The 15,630-nt window shown below is 34.3% G+C and overlaps 1 protein-coding gene and 1 long non-coding RNA gene across 20 annotated transcripts in view; one reads left to right on the forward strand and one right to left on the reverse strand.

The window, feature by feature from the left end:
* The window catches only part of LOC149131866 (uncharacterized), a 24,783-nt gene extending 24,533 nt beyond the window's left edge, over window positions 1-250 (reverse strand). The window contains exon 1 of the long non-coding RNA XR_016237442.1: window positions 1-250. This exon is cut by the window's left edge and continues 1,957 nt beyond it. This is a non-coding gene — a long non-coding RNA (uncharacterized LOC149131866).
* Window positions 251-905: 655 nt separating this feature from the next.
* LOC106884116 (KH domain-containing RNA-binding protein qki.L) overlaps window positions 906-15,630 on the forward strand; it is an 87,444-nt gene continuing 72,719 nt past the window's right edge. For 4 of the 19 annotated variants that reach the window (XM_014935915.3, XM_014911997.3, XM_014935685.3 and 1 more), the window contains exon 1: window positions 912-2,368. In XM_014935915.3, coding sequence (XP_014791401.1) covers window positions 2,242-2,368 — 127 coding nt within the window. In that variant the 5' untranslated portion in view covers window positions 912-2,241. Of the gene's footprint in view, window positions 2,369-15,630 lie in introns of all 19 variants that reach the window. The other 15 variants (XM_089337667.1, XM_089337668.1, XM_052974749.2 and 12 more) reach the window with 9 other exon arrangements.

Below are 15,630 nucleotides of genomic sequence, written 5' to 3' on the forward strand. Positions count from 1 at the left end.
CATTACAACCGAAACAGCTTATTTCTGTCTGCAATAACCCAGTTGGTTCGCTTCCATTTCGTATCACTGATAGAGACGGTGAAAGGGTATTTACTACAGACTTATGCAAATTGTCCGACCAGCTGAGAGGGTCAGTCGGTCAAAATTACCATTCTAATAAGGCAATAAATCTTTTAAGTTTTGTTTCCAAAAGCTAAACAGTTTCTTTTTTTTTTATGCTTCCAAATTATTTTAAAATATATCCTTTGAATACTTTATGAAGTCAAATAAAATATATTTAAAGAAAGTTTTACGCACCCGAACTAGTTGAAAAATGTTATTTTCGTAATTAAACGAACAGATCGTTGAAAAAGAAAAGAAAGAAAAATATATTCGGTCAAAAAGATTAAATGCTTCAGTTAACTGAAGTTCCGATACACAAAATCCATGCTAGACACATTGAAAAACTTTGCTTTTTTTCTTGGACACAGTGTTAAATAGAGAGAAACATAATGGATATTACGTTATATGGTTACTAGATTATTTAATCAAACTTTATCCTACCACTCCGAAGGAAGATTCTAAACTGTAAAGAAAAGGGGGAAAAAAAACTTTTTAGATTTTCCTTAAAAACCTACTAACGAACTAATTAAATAAACCAACTCTGTACAGATATACTCGAGTTAACTACTACTAAACCACACAAAACAAAAAAAACCAACATACACGAAACTAAACCACGAAACTAAAAAAAAATCATTAAAATATAGAAAGTAATAATAATAATAATAACAAATGAACTAAAATAAACGAGCTAACCAACAAACAAACACGGCACCAACCAACCAACCAGTCAGCTAACCAGCAAACAAACAAACAACTATATGATCCTGTACACCCCCCAAACGATAGAATTCGCGCAGCCCAAGACCGCAAAAGCCATGCGCACTTCTCCACACGTGTTCAGTAAGATATTTGTATGAAGGAGACGTTCATCCAACACGGCAGCTCTGCTTCTCTGCCGCCCCCTTCCTCCTTCTTTCTGAATCTCTTTCAAAGAAAAAAAAAAAAACTTCTTAAATTCCGCTACACAAGCAACAGCTCAAAACTTTGGGACTAACGCAAAAAATATAGAATATTATACCTCAAAGTAGGTTTTGATTTTTTTTTCTTGGGGGGACCTACTGTTATCCTTGCTCCCTTATCCTGTGGTCAAACCATTTAATTTTTTTCTCCCAACCAACAGCCGATATATATATATATATATATATACACACATATACATACTTTGTAGGTTTAAGTTTATATGCTGGGGTGTATATATATATATATAATTATATACACTCTTGTGTACGTGTAGATATACATATATATATTAATATATAGTATTAGGATTTTATCCCTAATATTATTATTATCAATATACACATATATCTGTACGTTTATATGTGATACCCAAATACTTCTACTGTTGCTATAGGGCATTATATTCTCAAATTTGTGAATCGGCAAAGAACAACGGAAAATATACTTCCTACGAAAGAAAGAAGAAAAATATAATTCGAGGAACGTGGAGAAAGCGCTTTTTTCTTTTTTGGTCTTTTTCTTTCATGATACTTCATTGTGGAAATTCTACATTGTAACTTATCCTTGGAGAGAGCAAAACAAGAGTAACAACCAATATTTTCTTGCTGTGTGTATATATAACACGAAATTACAACCACAAGCATACAATAATATACACCATTTTTATATAATATATATCATATATATATATATATATATATATATATGTATATATTATTTCCGTTGGATTAAGTGAAAGATTTGTTGATTTAGGAGTGAAAGACAAATCGGAGGAAATACCGAAATTCCTCAAAGGGGAAAACAAAAAAAAATTCCTTTAATATAGAGGGGGAATTATCTTCTCCCCCTTTTCCTCTACACACATACATATATATATATTTCTATCAATCGCTAATTTTTTTTTGTTATTCCAGTCTTTGCTGTCACAAGTACACATACACACACACACACACACACGCATACATATACCAAATAACGAATGTGGTTTATTAATTACCCCTAAACTATATAAAACATTTACATATCTTACTGTTTATCCTTTTTCTTTAATTTTCATTTCATCTTTTTCATGTCTAAACATAAGTAATTCCTTTCTTCCCTTTCAAAACCTTCTATCCAAAACATCTACCAAACATTGCATTATCTAATTGAAGATAAATTTAAAAATTCATAAAAATGGGGACTGAAAATAACAAAGAGGATCGAAATTCACCAGAGTATTTATCACAATTGCTAAAGGATAAAAAACAGTTACAGGCGTTTCCGAATGTCTTTGTACACATGGAAAGACTACTCGAAGATGGTAAGTACTAACTTATATCTATATCTATCTATGTATGTGTGTTGATGTATGTGAATGTGTGTGTATAATGTATATGTAAAATGTCTCTCTTTTTTGTAATTGACTATTTATAAACTGGAGCTGAGTTTTCTTGGGTTTGTATATTTTTTTTTCGCTTTAGCGGTTTTTTATTTCTTCCATTGCTCGTGCGCGAGCGCGCGTGTGTCTTGACTGTTCTGTGTGTTTTATGAACTATATACGTGTTGGATTAGTTTCTATGCTGTCTTAGCGCGCGCGTGTGTGTGTTTGTGTGCTAGCCTGTGTGTGTGTGTGTGTGTGTGTGTGCTGTGTTAGCTTGCGTGTTTGCTTGTGTGTGTGTGCTGTGTTAACTTGTGTGCTAGCTTGTGTGTGTGTGTGCGTGTGTTACCTTGTTTGTGCATCAGTACTTTAGCTTCTGAGTGTAATCTGCGTGTGTGTATATATATATATATATACATACACATTTTCTCTCTGTCTACACGTATGTATATCATGTAGTAGTATGCCATTGTCGTATAATATACACACAAGTTTATACAGTTACTGTTAAAATATTTAATCAGTATATTAACTAGCGTGATGAACTGCGTGTATATTATTATACATACACACAAGTCCACTATGAATTTAAGTGCAGCATATTTGTGATATAAAACTGTTTTCTAAGTTTTAGTGTTTAGCCCCATGTCTGTCTTAATCGGGCAGACTTGTGATAGAAGTCAATCTGTCCATGACCATCGTGTCGTTTTAGGGATTCGTACGATTACATTCTGTCTTACGTGTTCTATCCTTGTGCGTTTTGGAGAAGATTTGACTGCTATTTCTGCCAGGTCGAGCTGGAGACCTCCTCCTTTGACCCGCCGCGGTTTAGTGTTTGTAGCTAAACTTAGTGCTGTTTCATGTCTGACCTGAAATGCCAACAAACTTTGGCCCAGATGTTTATTTCCTTGTGCTTTTAACAATAACGTGTTTATATATATTTATATATATTATAAAGCTATGTGTATATATACATACAATTGTACAAATATGCTTTCTGTCTCTCTCTCTCTCTCTCTTGTGTGTGTGTGTGTATATACAAGATTTATTCTTGATTTAGTGGAATTTCTCAGCTGCCAGAGAAGGTGACACACACACACACATATCTATATACACACATACATATGAGAGGGAGGTTGTGTGTGTGTGTGTGTGTAAAGAGTATATATATTATATTATTATATATATACGCTTATGTCTAGTACACACAATATATATACGCACACACAAAAGAACATAGAAAGTCAAACATGGCTATACACAACTTAGCAACTTGAATTCCTAAGAAATGTTTAATTTCCGCTTTTCCATTATCATATTGAAGAAAAATCTCGCTGTCTTCTCTAAATTTTGTAAAAATGTCCTGTCAGAAAATGGTAATAGGGGCCAAAGAGATAGTATTTGGGTATATTGAGAATCTTTTAAGCTTTTTATTGTGGAACCTCTTAAAAACATAATTTTGGATCATGATAGAAACTTTCGACACGGAATGTTGTTCCTCAACTTTGATAGTTGGCGAGGTGTGTATGGGTATATCTAGATGTTTGTATGCATATGTGTGTACATGTCTGTTTCTTAAATGAATCAGGCTTTATAACTATGGAATTTAGAATAGTGTATATATACATACATACACTTCGACACATAAGCCGTAAATTGAGTTATGACTTCTCTCTTATATATCTATCTATCTATCTATCTATATATATATATATATATATATATGTATAATAATACACATAAAATGTGTGTATATTGCATATATACGTACATGTATGTACATTATTACATCTACATGTATATATAGATGCATATCTGGGTACAGGACGTCACAAAAGATATATATATATATATATATATAATTATTTATTAAGTTCCACGTGCATGATGGAGTTTGTGTGTTTATAGAGATTTATACACATTTGAGCTAATGCCTTTGTACGTCCTGTCTTTTATGTTCATGGCACACACACATACATAAATAAAATTCCAACCGAAACAGACGTTCCAACTCATGTGGGACACCTATTCCGAAAGTCTGTACGTAGATATGAAATCAGTTGGTTTGGGGAGAGAAAAAAACACTCTGAAAGAGAAACAGTCATTATATTTATTTGTCAAGCAGTATATTTTTGACTAAATTTATGTCATAACCAGGAATATACTGATGAACAATGTATACATATATATATATATATATATATATATATATATATATATATATATATATATACATACAAACAAACACAGAACTGAGTGTGCAATGCCCAACTGTATATTTCTGGTTATGGCAAAAAAACTTGGTCAGAAATACACTGCTTGACAATATATAAATATTACTGCTGTTTTTCTTCTAAGGTGTACTCTTTTCCTGACCAACGGACAACCAACTCATATATATATATATATATATATATATATATATATATATATATATATATATATATAGATATATATATTATTTATGTACGAGTTGTTTGCATGTAATATTCGTACGCATTGCATATACAAAAACGGTCTTGTGAATGATGTACAAGTCTAAAGTGAAAACTTTGTTCCTAATTATAAGACAAACCAGTTATATATATATATATATATATATATATATAACGCATATACATGCATGTGTATATACGCGCCACATGTATACACTCGCATGCACATGTATGTATATATGTGTATATAAGAAACTCTAAGCTTGTTTTTTTTTCTTTTTTGCCATGTGATTAAAGGGTGCGTAGGTGTTTTAACTATCCCCTAGTTACTCGAGGAGACATGACAAACGGCGTTCCAGCCGTGGACGTCACGTATTTGTTTCCTTTGTTTCTTTTTTCGAAGACTGTCTGCCATGAGATGTGAGGTTAATTCAACTGCCATTTCTAACAACCAGTACGAACGTGTCTGTCTGTCTTGCCTTCGTCAGAAAAAAAGGCTCTCCGCGGAGAGAAAGGGAGTGCCTGCAATCGCGGTTCGATCCTCGGTTGGAGGCCATTAAATTGCGGCTGAAGTTTGCCGAAGTTTTGCAATTCTAACACAAAATATTTAGTCAGAAGTTATCTTATCTCCAGAGATGAGGATAAAATTTTATAAAGTCAGCTCTAGAATTATTGTATGTAAATAGTGTCTTGTAAAGGAATCTGTAAAATCTTGTTGGCAACATCTCGGCGTCGCATACCTTTATCATATTACATGCACACACATTAAGGTATATATATGCGTGTGTATAGTGTTTTACATATTACGTACGCGTGTGTGCATTCTCTCTTACACACATGCTTGTGTGTAGTGTTATATGTGGGTGTGTAATGTATATACAAAATATATGCGTTTCATAATAGACGTAACTATGTAAATGTATGTATATGTAAGTGTATAAAGTATAGTGTTATATATGTAATGTGTACATAAGTATATATATGATACAGACATAGGAAACATAATGTATGATATATGTGCGTGTTATGTATTTGTGCATATATATATATGATATATATATATATATACACACACACACACATATTTTTGTTTGTCTTAATAACTGACGAGATGCCGGAGCAGATTTCCGCCCGACATCCGAAATTCGGAGTTTTATTATGGCAACCGAATAATTGTCACATTATGTATTACGGATAAATTCCTCTATTTACATAATGTCGAGGTCTCATTCATTCTTTTGTCGTCATACTATTATTATTATTATTATTATTATTAATCTATACATATATATATATACATATATATACACACACACACACATTTGTGCTATAGATATGAATTATGTACAGATTTAATGTCTTAAAGAAGAATCTCTGCTTTCACCAACTCAATATTTCCTGAAACAAATATTTTTAATTTTCGAATATTGTATTTTGGAAGAGGTGTCTTAGATTTAGCCATAGCAGGGAATCTTTTCTAAAAGCTTAAATCTGTAAAATACAAGTATTTGCTCAACAGTTGTACCTAATTGTATCAGGTGTGTGTCTATATATATATATATATATATATATATATAATATTAGGGATGAAATCCAAAATTACAGGTAAAAACTCAATTAAAATCAATTTATCAAACATTAAAATTAAACTAGGTTTCACAATATAAATATATAGTTCATGAAACTTGGTTCTTTCCCCTAAAACTATATGTTGATATATATATATATATATATATATATATATATATATACACACACATACTTGTAACGTGTATGCCGATGTGATGTTTATTCATATGTTCACTTTGTATGCGTGCAATATACGGACTTGTGCGTCTATGTATATGTAAAATATGAATTTATTTATATGGATACGTTTGTAATATACATACATCTACGCGCCCGTCAATTACACACATGTGTGTGAAATTATATTTCGGTGTACATTACGTGTATATTTATTCGTAAAATGTATATACAAAATAATTCCGATATATATAGCGATCATCATAATCATTCGTTCGTTAAATAAACTTCAATACTCGCGCCTATTCGAGTGTGTCTTATGAGAACTTCAAATTCAGGTGTATAAATATTAATACACATTTTGTATCATATACAAAGTACTACTTGTGTATATTTGTGAAATAATCATGAACATCCTTCTGTTTCCAGTTTTATAACTTAAGTTATTCGTTTTATATATATAAAGCTAATAAACTTTGATAATTCAGCAAATGATTACGCATGTAGTTTTCAAATTACACACACATACATATTCGTCAGTCAGTTAGGTTTTTAAATGTCGATTTTATTTTATTTATATATCGTTATTCATTATCGGAAACTTCTATAGAAGTTTGAAAAAGATTCTTTGTAGATTTTATTTGATTTCACTTGGACTTTTTCTCAGTTTTCACACATGCCTAAAAGTTTTAGATATAATTTAAATACAATTTAATCATTATCTGATAAAATTTAAACAAACGTATGAATTTGTGTATATGTATATGTGTGTGTGTGTGTGTGTATATATATATTTATATATATATATATATGTGTGTGTGTGTGTGTATAAATAAATCTAAGTCTGCTACACATGAGTGGCAGCCATCTTGAAATATTTCTCTCTCTTTCTACCTTATTTTTCTTCCTCTCTCTCTCTGTTCCCATCACTCTTGTCTTACTTTCTTTTTCTTGTTCTGTCTTTACCTCTCTCCCTCCCTCACTCCCTCTCTCTCTCTTTACCGCTTTATCTTTCTTCCTCCTCCCCATTTCTATGTGAAATAACCGTGATTAACTTGCCTGACAGCATTTTTTTTTTCTTATTTTACCGTCTAATAAACACTCCTTAAGTTTCTTTTTGTGTCGGTATGTGAGACTGATTGTTATCCATGTGTGTGTGTAAAATATACATTTATATATATATATATGGGAAAGAGGTGTTTCGAAATATATATTTGTGTGTTTGGTGTAGAGAAGTAACTTTTTTTTTATTAAAAAAAAACTATTTTCAGTAAATCTCTGTATTGGCGATTAATTATGCCACTCGTCCAATCACCTTGTTTGCTCATCCTTAATTAATTTGCCTTCAATATTTGGAGATTTGCGTCTGTTCTCCTTGTAACTTTTATCTCTTAGGACTATTCAGTAATTGTGTATATAATAATATCTATTCCACAAGGAGTGTCTGTGTGAAAATATGGTGTGTTTGTGCATATTTTCAAACACGGACACGCTCTCTGTTTAATTTGTGTTTATGTGTGTCTTCTTTCAGAAAGAAATATAAAGGCCCTATTCTTTTCTTATCTTCTTACTTCCTAGCACTTTTTTCTCAATGCTCTCTTGGTATCTTTTATATACTACTTGCTGCTCTATCCCGAGACCTTTTCTACCCCTGGTTTCACTATCCTTTATCTTAAAACTTTTTTCTCACTCTGTCTCTCTCTTACATTCCGCGCGGCCTTGCTCAAATTTCTGTTGACATTAATACGAATTCGTAATCTTTCTCTCCTTTCATTTTATCACGCTTATGCTTTTCGCCGTAAGACCAGCTCTGATCAAAGAGGTCTCCAATTCTGGCCACCCCAGCCTTCTCTTTGGGGATTGCATATCAAGCACAATTTAGCTGTACTTTCTATGGATATCTATCTGTTGTCTCTAACAGATCGAGCGACCACGTAGATGTTTCTTTTTCTTCGTTAGCTCGTCCCAACTCTAATCAAGCCTATGATCCAAAGACACTGAGTCCGTGACCATTCTACTTTTAAAGGATGAAGTTGGATGTTAAGTTAAGCGAAGGTAAAGAATCTGCACCCCACCCGTTTTCGGCGTAACCCTAACCGCCGAAAACGGGTGGTGTACGTATTCTTTACCTCCGCCGTTATATCTTACAGGTCAAGCAACCGGTCACATAGAAACTCCCTCGCTGGGTCCTCCTTTCCGTCATTTTTATTTATTTAATCGAGTTTCTATATTTTTTCCGTCTGATTACCCGCTCTGTTGTCAAGGAACTCTCTCTCTCTCTCTATCTCGCTCGCTCGCTCAGCCTCTCTAAAAATAGGAGCGACACAAAACGTTCACTCATTGCCTAAGTACGTTTGTATAGAATGTATGTATGTATGTATGTATTCCACAGAATTGACTTTGCATACAACCTTTCGCGGTCGATGAAATAAATACCAATTGAGTACCAGGTCGATATAATCGACTATGCCCCCACCCCACAAGATTTCAGGCCTTGTTCCTATAGAAAATATGTAGTGTGTGTGTGTGTGTGTGTGTGTGTGTGTATATATATATATATATATATATATATATATATATATATACACACACACACACACCACACCACACACAAACATTTCATTCCGGACACTTCTGTTTAGGTTAAGTGCAATGTGCGTATGTCTATGTACGAGATAAGCTAGTCACACTTCCTATCCTATTTCGTCTCTTGCACATGTATGTATCTATTTATGTGTGTGTCTATTTGTATCTATGGATTTTATATAGATGCAGGTGAATATAAGCTATTAAAAGGGAAAAGTCTTGGTCTACCTATTTGTGTCTGTCTCAACTCGTTTTGTTATATTCAGTGACTATAAAAACACATTTTCTTCCTAAACCTTTTTCATCCTATTTCATGTACTTTTTTTCTATTATCCAATCTTTTACTTGTTTCACTTGTTTTTGATTTTTCTCGTACATTATTATTCATTCTCTGTCGCATATTCATTCTTCTCTCTCGTCCTTAGTTCTTTCTCACAATTGAGAAAGGCGGACTATCCCACAAAAGACTCGTCTTTAACTATTTAAATATATAATCTATTCATCTTGTGTTAGTTGTAGGTCACTTTACTCACTGTTCCGTTCAGTCGGTCTCCTCTCTCTCTCTCTCTCTCTCTCTCTCTCTCCATGAATAAAACTTGTCAAACTTATTTTACTTTATATTTACTGATTCAACAACTGGAACTTTGGGTGTACTGAAAGAAAAGAGAGGGAAAGATGCCTTTCTTCTTCGTTTCATTAATTTATTTCATAGATTAACTGAATAAATCAGCAACGGTGTTTGTCTTGCCTATCATGTGAGATAGTTCAAACTTTTCTAGAATTGGGTCGTGAATCGTTATAGGCCTTTTAACTAGCCACGGGCAACCTGTACGGCCCACGGGACTTTCTGAATGGCACGCCTGAACGAAAAAAACTATTCGTTTTTTATGTATTTTTTAATACTAATACGACCCACTTCTCGAGAAAAAAAAGTTGCCCCTTTCAAAGAGAGAGCGAGCAAGCAAGTGGTGTTATCTATGATAAAATAGGTGTGGACAGCCGTATCTTTACAATATGAGGCCTTTATAGTAAACGGCAGCTCCCCGCTCGCTCTTATTTCGTTTCCCTTGCTAGGTGGGGCAGCTATTCGGAGTCATCTATACAACAATCTCCCCTTCATCTTAAGTCTGTCCTCATTCATTCCTGCTGCTTCTCTCTCTCCCCCTCTCGTCAACTCACTCCCTCTCTCTCTCTCTCCCCCTCTCGTCAACTCACTCTCTCTCTCTCTCCCTCTCGTTTACTTGCTCTCTCTCCTCTCTTTTACACCCTCGCTTTCTCCTTCCCAATGTAGATAAATTGTATAGAAAATACAGGTCACATACATACTTTGCATAGCTGTTATCTAGGTACGATTTGAGATATTCTCTCTCTCAATCCTAGACGAAAGAAACAGTTAACGTATTTTTTGGATTTGATGTTCTCTCAGCGTGTGTGCATTTTTCTAGTTTTGTAAAAGTTTAGCAAGTCACATGTCTGCCTTTTGAATGGAATGTACAATACAGGTGTTTATATATTAAATACATGCACCTTGTAATGTGTGTGTGTTTATATATATTTACTTATTAATTGTGTGTGTAATATATGTATTGTAGACTTATGTGTACTCGTGTCCGTTCTAAAGGGACTCGGGACAATACGGATACACACAGATTCTTTTTGTGCTCGCAGTATACATTTGTGTAGCCATATAAACATCAGATCAATCCTGATGGAGTTACGCCAACGACCAAAGACATTCCAACCGGAGCCATCATGTCTTTTTTTTTTTACATCAGTGGTTCTCAACCAGTTTTGCCCACCTATGGACCACCTTTGATTTCTATTTTACTCAGGTGGGCCCTCATACCAATTCGATGTAAATTCCTACTATTTTTTTTTATAATTAAATATAAAGGAATTGTATGAGAAAAATTAAAATATTTTAGAAGCAGTTTATCGCACATTTTAACAATTTTTTATGGACCCCGATTGAGAACTGATTTTAGATTTACACTACTCTGTTATTTAGGGGGGATTTACTGGTTATTTTCCAACAGGTTGGACAGACAGATAGGACCCCCCCACTCTTTCGTACAATAAAATTATATGTACACACACATGTGCAGTGGGGGGGGGGGATATCTTCAATTTTACAAACTTAGTTATTCCACTTAAAATTACTGTTAGATATTTCATTTAAAGACTTAGTCAAATTCTAAGATTCCAAGAGCATGTTCATTTGTCTAAGTTTTCGATAAATCTTTTAGCTGTTTTATATTTTTTCTTAATCTTTGATGGGCTTGGACCGCCATCCCCCCCCCCCCCCCCCAATCGAATGCAGTCACCATTTTCAGAAACATTTTAAAGAAAAGTAATTCATTTCAATTTTTCTGCGTAATTTGTCTTCTGACGATTACAGAGTGGGATTCAACTAACTCACAACGAGATACTCAATGTATTCATTTAACTTGCCAGAAAAAGCTACCAATTTTTTCACGAACACGCACTAATGCCTTTGAACAGGGAAGGACGTGATCTGAAATAAGTTAAGATGGTTCCTGACTCTTGATCGGGACTGACCCAAGTTTACCAACTTATGTAGGTCATTACCTGTCCTTGAATTTATGATGCAACTGACAAGAGTTAAGCAATCACATTATCTGTAAGGACAGGAGATAAGTTTATATCATCCAAAAGTCCATTTTCATTAGATGAATAAGTTTCACCTTTCCTCATATGTGGACGCCAAAGTAAATGTGATTTGAACCACAACTTTTCTTAGATCTTGATTTTGTTGGAGCCTCTTTGTAGTCACAACCTTTTAGAAATAGCAGCCAAATCTCCCTCAAATCAAGCCCTATTGTCTCGAGTATAAATATTAGAAAGAAATACTTATTGGACTGTTCGTGCTGGCATACCTTCTTTTAAATAAGTCTCCTCGATCTTGTTAACTGAAAAGAACTGATATGCTACTTTGAGCATTTATACTATGTAATGATACGACGCAGTTAGACACATGCATAGGTACAGGCATGGTCGTGTGGTTCAGAAGTTTCCCTTGCAGCCATATAGCTTTGGGATTGGTCCCACTGTGTGGCACTGAGCCTGGCCACTGTGCTGTAAAGTGAATTGAATAGATGAAAACTAAAGACCCCTGTCGTATGTGTTTGATTGATTTTGACGTTTACTTGCTAATTGTAAACAGTTGCTGTTCATGCTTAGAAGAAAAAAATTGTCTGCAATCGTCTGTGGAAACATGTCTGGTCATTGAGCCGTTACAGGTTCGAAGGACTAGAGGGAAATATTAGTGGACATTAAGTGGATAGCATGTGTATAATTAAAATTGTTTTTTTTTTTGTTTTTTTTTTTGCCAAGATTTAATGGGCCTTTTCTGGCACACTCGTTGCAGTCCATTGTCCACTTTCGTGTAGTTAAACACAGATTTTTCACCACTTCTCATATCTTCCTTGGGAGTCTTTCTCTTCTGCATGTTCATTTTCCAAGCATGCTTCTCTTGCATGCTGCATCCGATTCCTCTTATCCTCAATATTTCTTGCATGCAGAAGATGCTCACCTCTCTTTCCAGCATTCAAGCATCCTCCACATTAAACGCTTGTGCTTTCCTACCATGCTTGTATACAAGCCTCCATCATACACTATATTTTTCACTTGGAAGACAGAATCCAGCAGAGTATCCTTCTCTATTTGCAATTCATGTAGAGCAATGGTTCTTAACCAGGGTCCTTATGGTTCTTGTGAGTTCATGTAAGATTTTGTTAAACTTTGACCAATAAATTGGTTATACTTCTACAGTGCAGCAAATATTCTATCAATTTTTTTAATAGAATTCCTAATATTGGATTATAAAAATATAATAGAATTTTTAAAGCATCGATCAAATGGCTATGGGGGTCCACCCAAGCAAAATAGGAATCAAAGAGGTCCAAAAGGGAAAAATATAGTTGAATATCACTATCTAAAAGATGGAAATTGTCAAGTACTTCTAGAATGATGCTCAGCATCCAGAAGAATTTTTCTATAGGTACTCTTGCACAAATACAAAATCCTATCAGCATGCCTCTGATTCCACTTGCATCTCTTGTGCACCCATAGTTTGCGTATGGTACAGCATATGCAAGTCCTATGATCTTTTCTGTAGATCAAGCATAGTCCATTGTTAGATGGCTGCGGAGTCCTGTCTTCTTTCTTGCCAACTGAAACTCTTGTCTTTGCTAGTATTAAAGATATTGATCCTTATGCCCTGTTTCTACGTTCACAATTTCAATTCTTTGACAGATTTTGCTTGGAGAATTAGGTCATCACATTTAGTTTCTTGTATACATGTCTTAAGTGCCACTGTCATGTCCTGGACAAACAGATAAACAAAACCGGGCTAGGGCCAACTGCTCAATGAGCACTTGCGTGCATATAGACAAGTCATACTGAGGATACCATAGCACTACTTATTTTATCAACCCCTGCAAGGATAAGAAAGGAAGGGGGACATACTAGACCAAATGGTATGTGAACACAACATAATGGGACATAATATCACAGGATATTTTGGTGCTCTACTGATTCTCCCTCATAAATTTGCTATTATAATTTTTAAAAATATATATTGTGGTATTGATATGAATGGATTTGTGTGTGTGTGTATGTGCAATACATGTCTTACATAATTGTTTTCCCACATGTGGAGATGATAATGATGGGGCTGTAGTGTTTACAGCCAGGTTCTGCACTAATGCATATTGGTTTCAAATTCTGGCACGAGGCCAGCAATTTCGGGGTTCTTGGCAAATCACTTATATTAACCTCAATACTTGGCCTTTATTTTATCGCAAACCCCCTCCCTCCCCAAAGGATAAAATGCAGTCAACCTTGGAATTTGAACTCCGACTGTAGAGACAGAAGAAATGCCGCAAGGCATTTTGTCTGATGTGCTAACGTTTCTTCCAGCTCACCATCCTACTGCAGTTAATACATATTGACCAGGCACGTACTGTGAGTAATTCCTCAGGATAAGAAGTTGGTAATGTTTATGTAATAAAGCACACAAAAAATAAAACACAGGCACATGACTGAACTGAAGGCAGAACTTCTGCCTTTATAGCGCATAAAGAAAACAATGTAGGAATGTACTCAGTACGTGTAGTACAGCAGTACTATACGCAGTTTTAATACTGAGATTGAAAGGCAGGGGAGAATTATGCCTACCTAATCTATAAAAAAATAAGATATTTTGAATTTCATGCATAATAGAGTAACTTTCATAATTTTATTGAATTAGTTGCATATTTTGCCATAAAAGAAAACTGTTACCATCAATCTGTTTCATTCAGGGTAGGCACTACCTACCTTGCCTACCCAGGCTGCATGTCCTTGATATTGACTCATCATTATCATTTAATGTCCACTTTTTCTGTCTTGCATGGGTCAGACACAGTTTGTTGTAGATTTCTCTACAACTGCATGTGCATGTCACCAACCTACATCCGTTTCTAAGCAAGGCAATATTTCCCCATGGCCAGACATGTTCACGGAAGACTTGAAATGAGAACATTGCTTGTATGGTGATGTTACTTGTTTACAGCCAATACATATTTAAACAAGAGTACAGAGAAATACATTTTATATATATACATGCATGAATAGATGAAGACCAGTTTTTTTGTTTCTGTCTACCAAATCCAATTGCATGTGTGCTTGAGTATATATTTTAATATCCATTTTCTATATTTGTATGGGTTGTTCAACATTGTATGTGTGTGTGTGTCTATCTTGTTCAATATGTCACCCTCTGATTTAAGACAGCTGGGTATGATTTGAAATTTGGCTGTATCGAACAGGTTAGGTGACCATGTGAATGCTCCCTTGTGTATATAGATATAGTGTGTGTGTGCACATGTAACTGTTTTTATTGACAATGAAAACCATTGTGAGCCATTAAAAATGTTCTAATTAAAAAAAAAAACTACCCTTCTTTACTATATCATTAGCCATGTGCTTTAATGCCTTTGTGACCCATCTGTTTGACATGCTGTCATGTGTGTGAATTGTTAATGTTTTGTATTGAAGTGTAGAGCTTTTAGGTTTAGAGTTTAACAATGGTTTAAAAACTTTGCATTTTGAACAGATTACCATTATCTGAATCAGCCGTTTTCAATGAGACAACTACACTAGTTTGTGTATTGACCAAAGCTTATATATTGTATTCTCCATTGCATAAAACCAATGCAAACATTAGGTCAATACTTAAATAGTATATTGACAGTATACTATTTGTTGACAAATGCATGTTAGATGTTCACCAATTGATCTAGCTATATATATATATATATATATGCATGCATTGACAATTCATATATATGTGTATATATCATGTGTGTGTGTGAAAATATATATATGTGTGTGTGTGTGTGTGTGTGTGTGTGTGTGTATACAGGGTGCGGTGAA

Source organism: Octopus bimaculoides, chromosome 19 (assembly GCF_046866305.1).
Source record: "Octopus bimaculoides isolate indiv1 chromosome 19, ASM4686630v1, whole genome shotgun sequence".
In the NCBI taxonomy this organism is placed as follows: domain Eukaryota; kingdom Metazoa; phylum Mollusca; class Cephalopoda; order Octopoda; family Octopodidae; genus Octopus; species Octopus bimaculoides.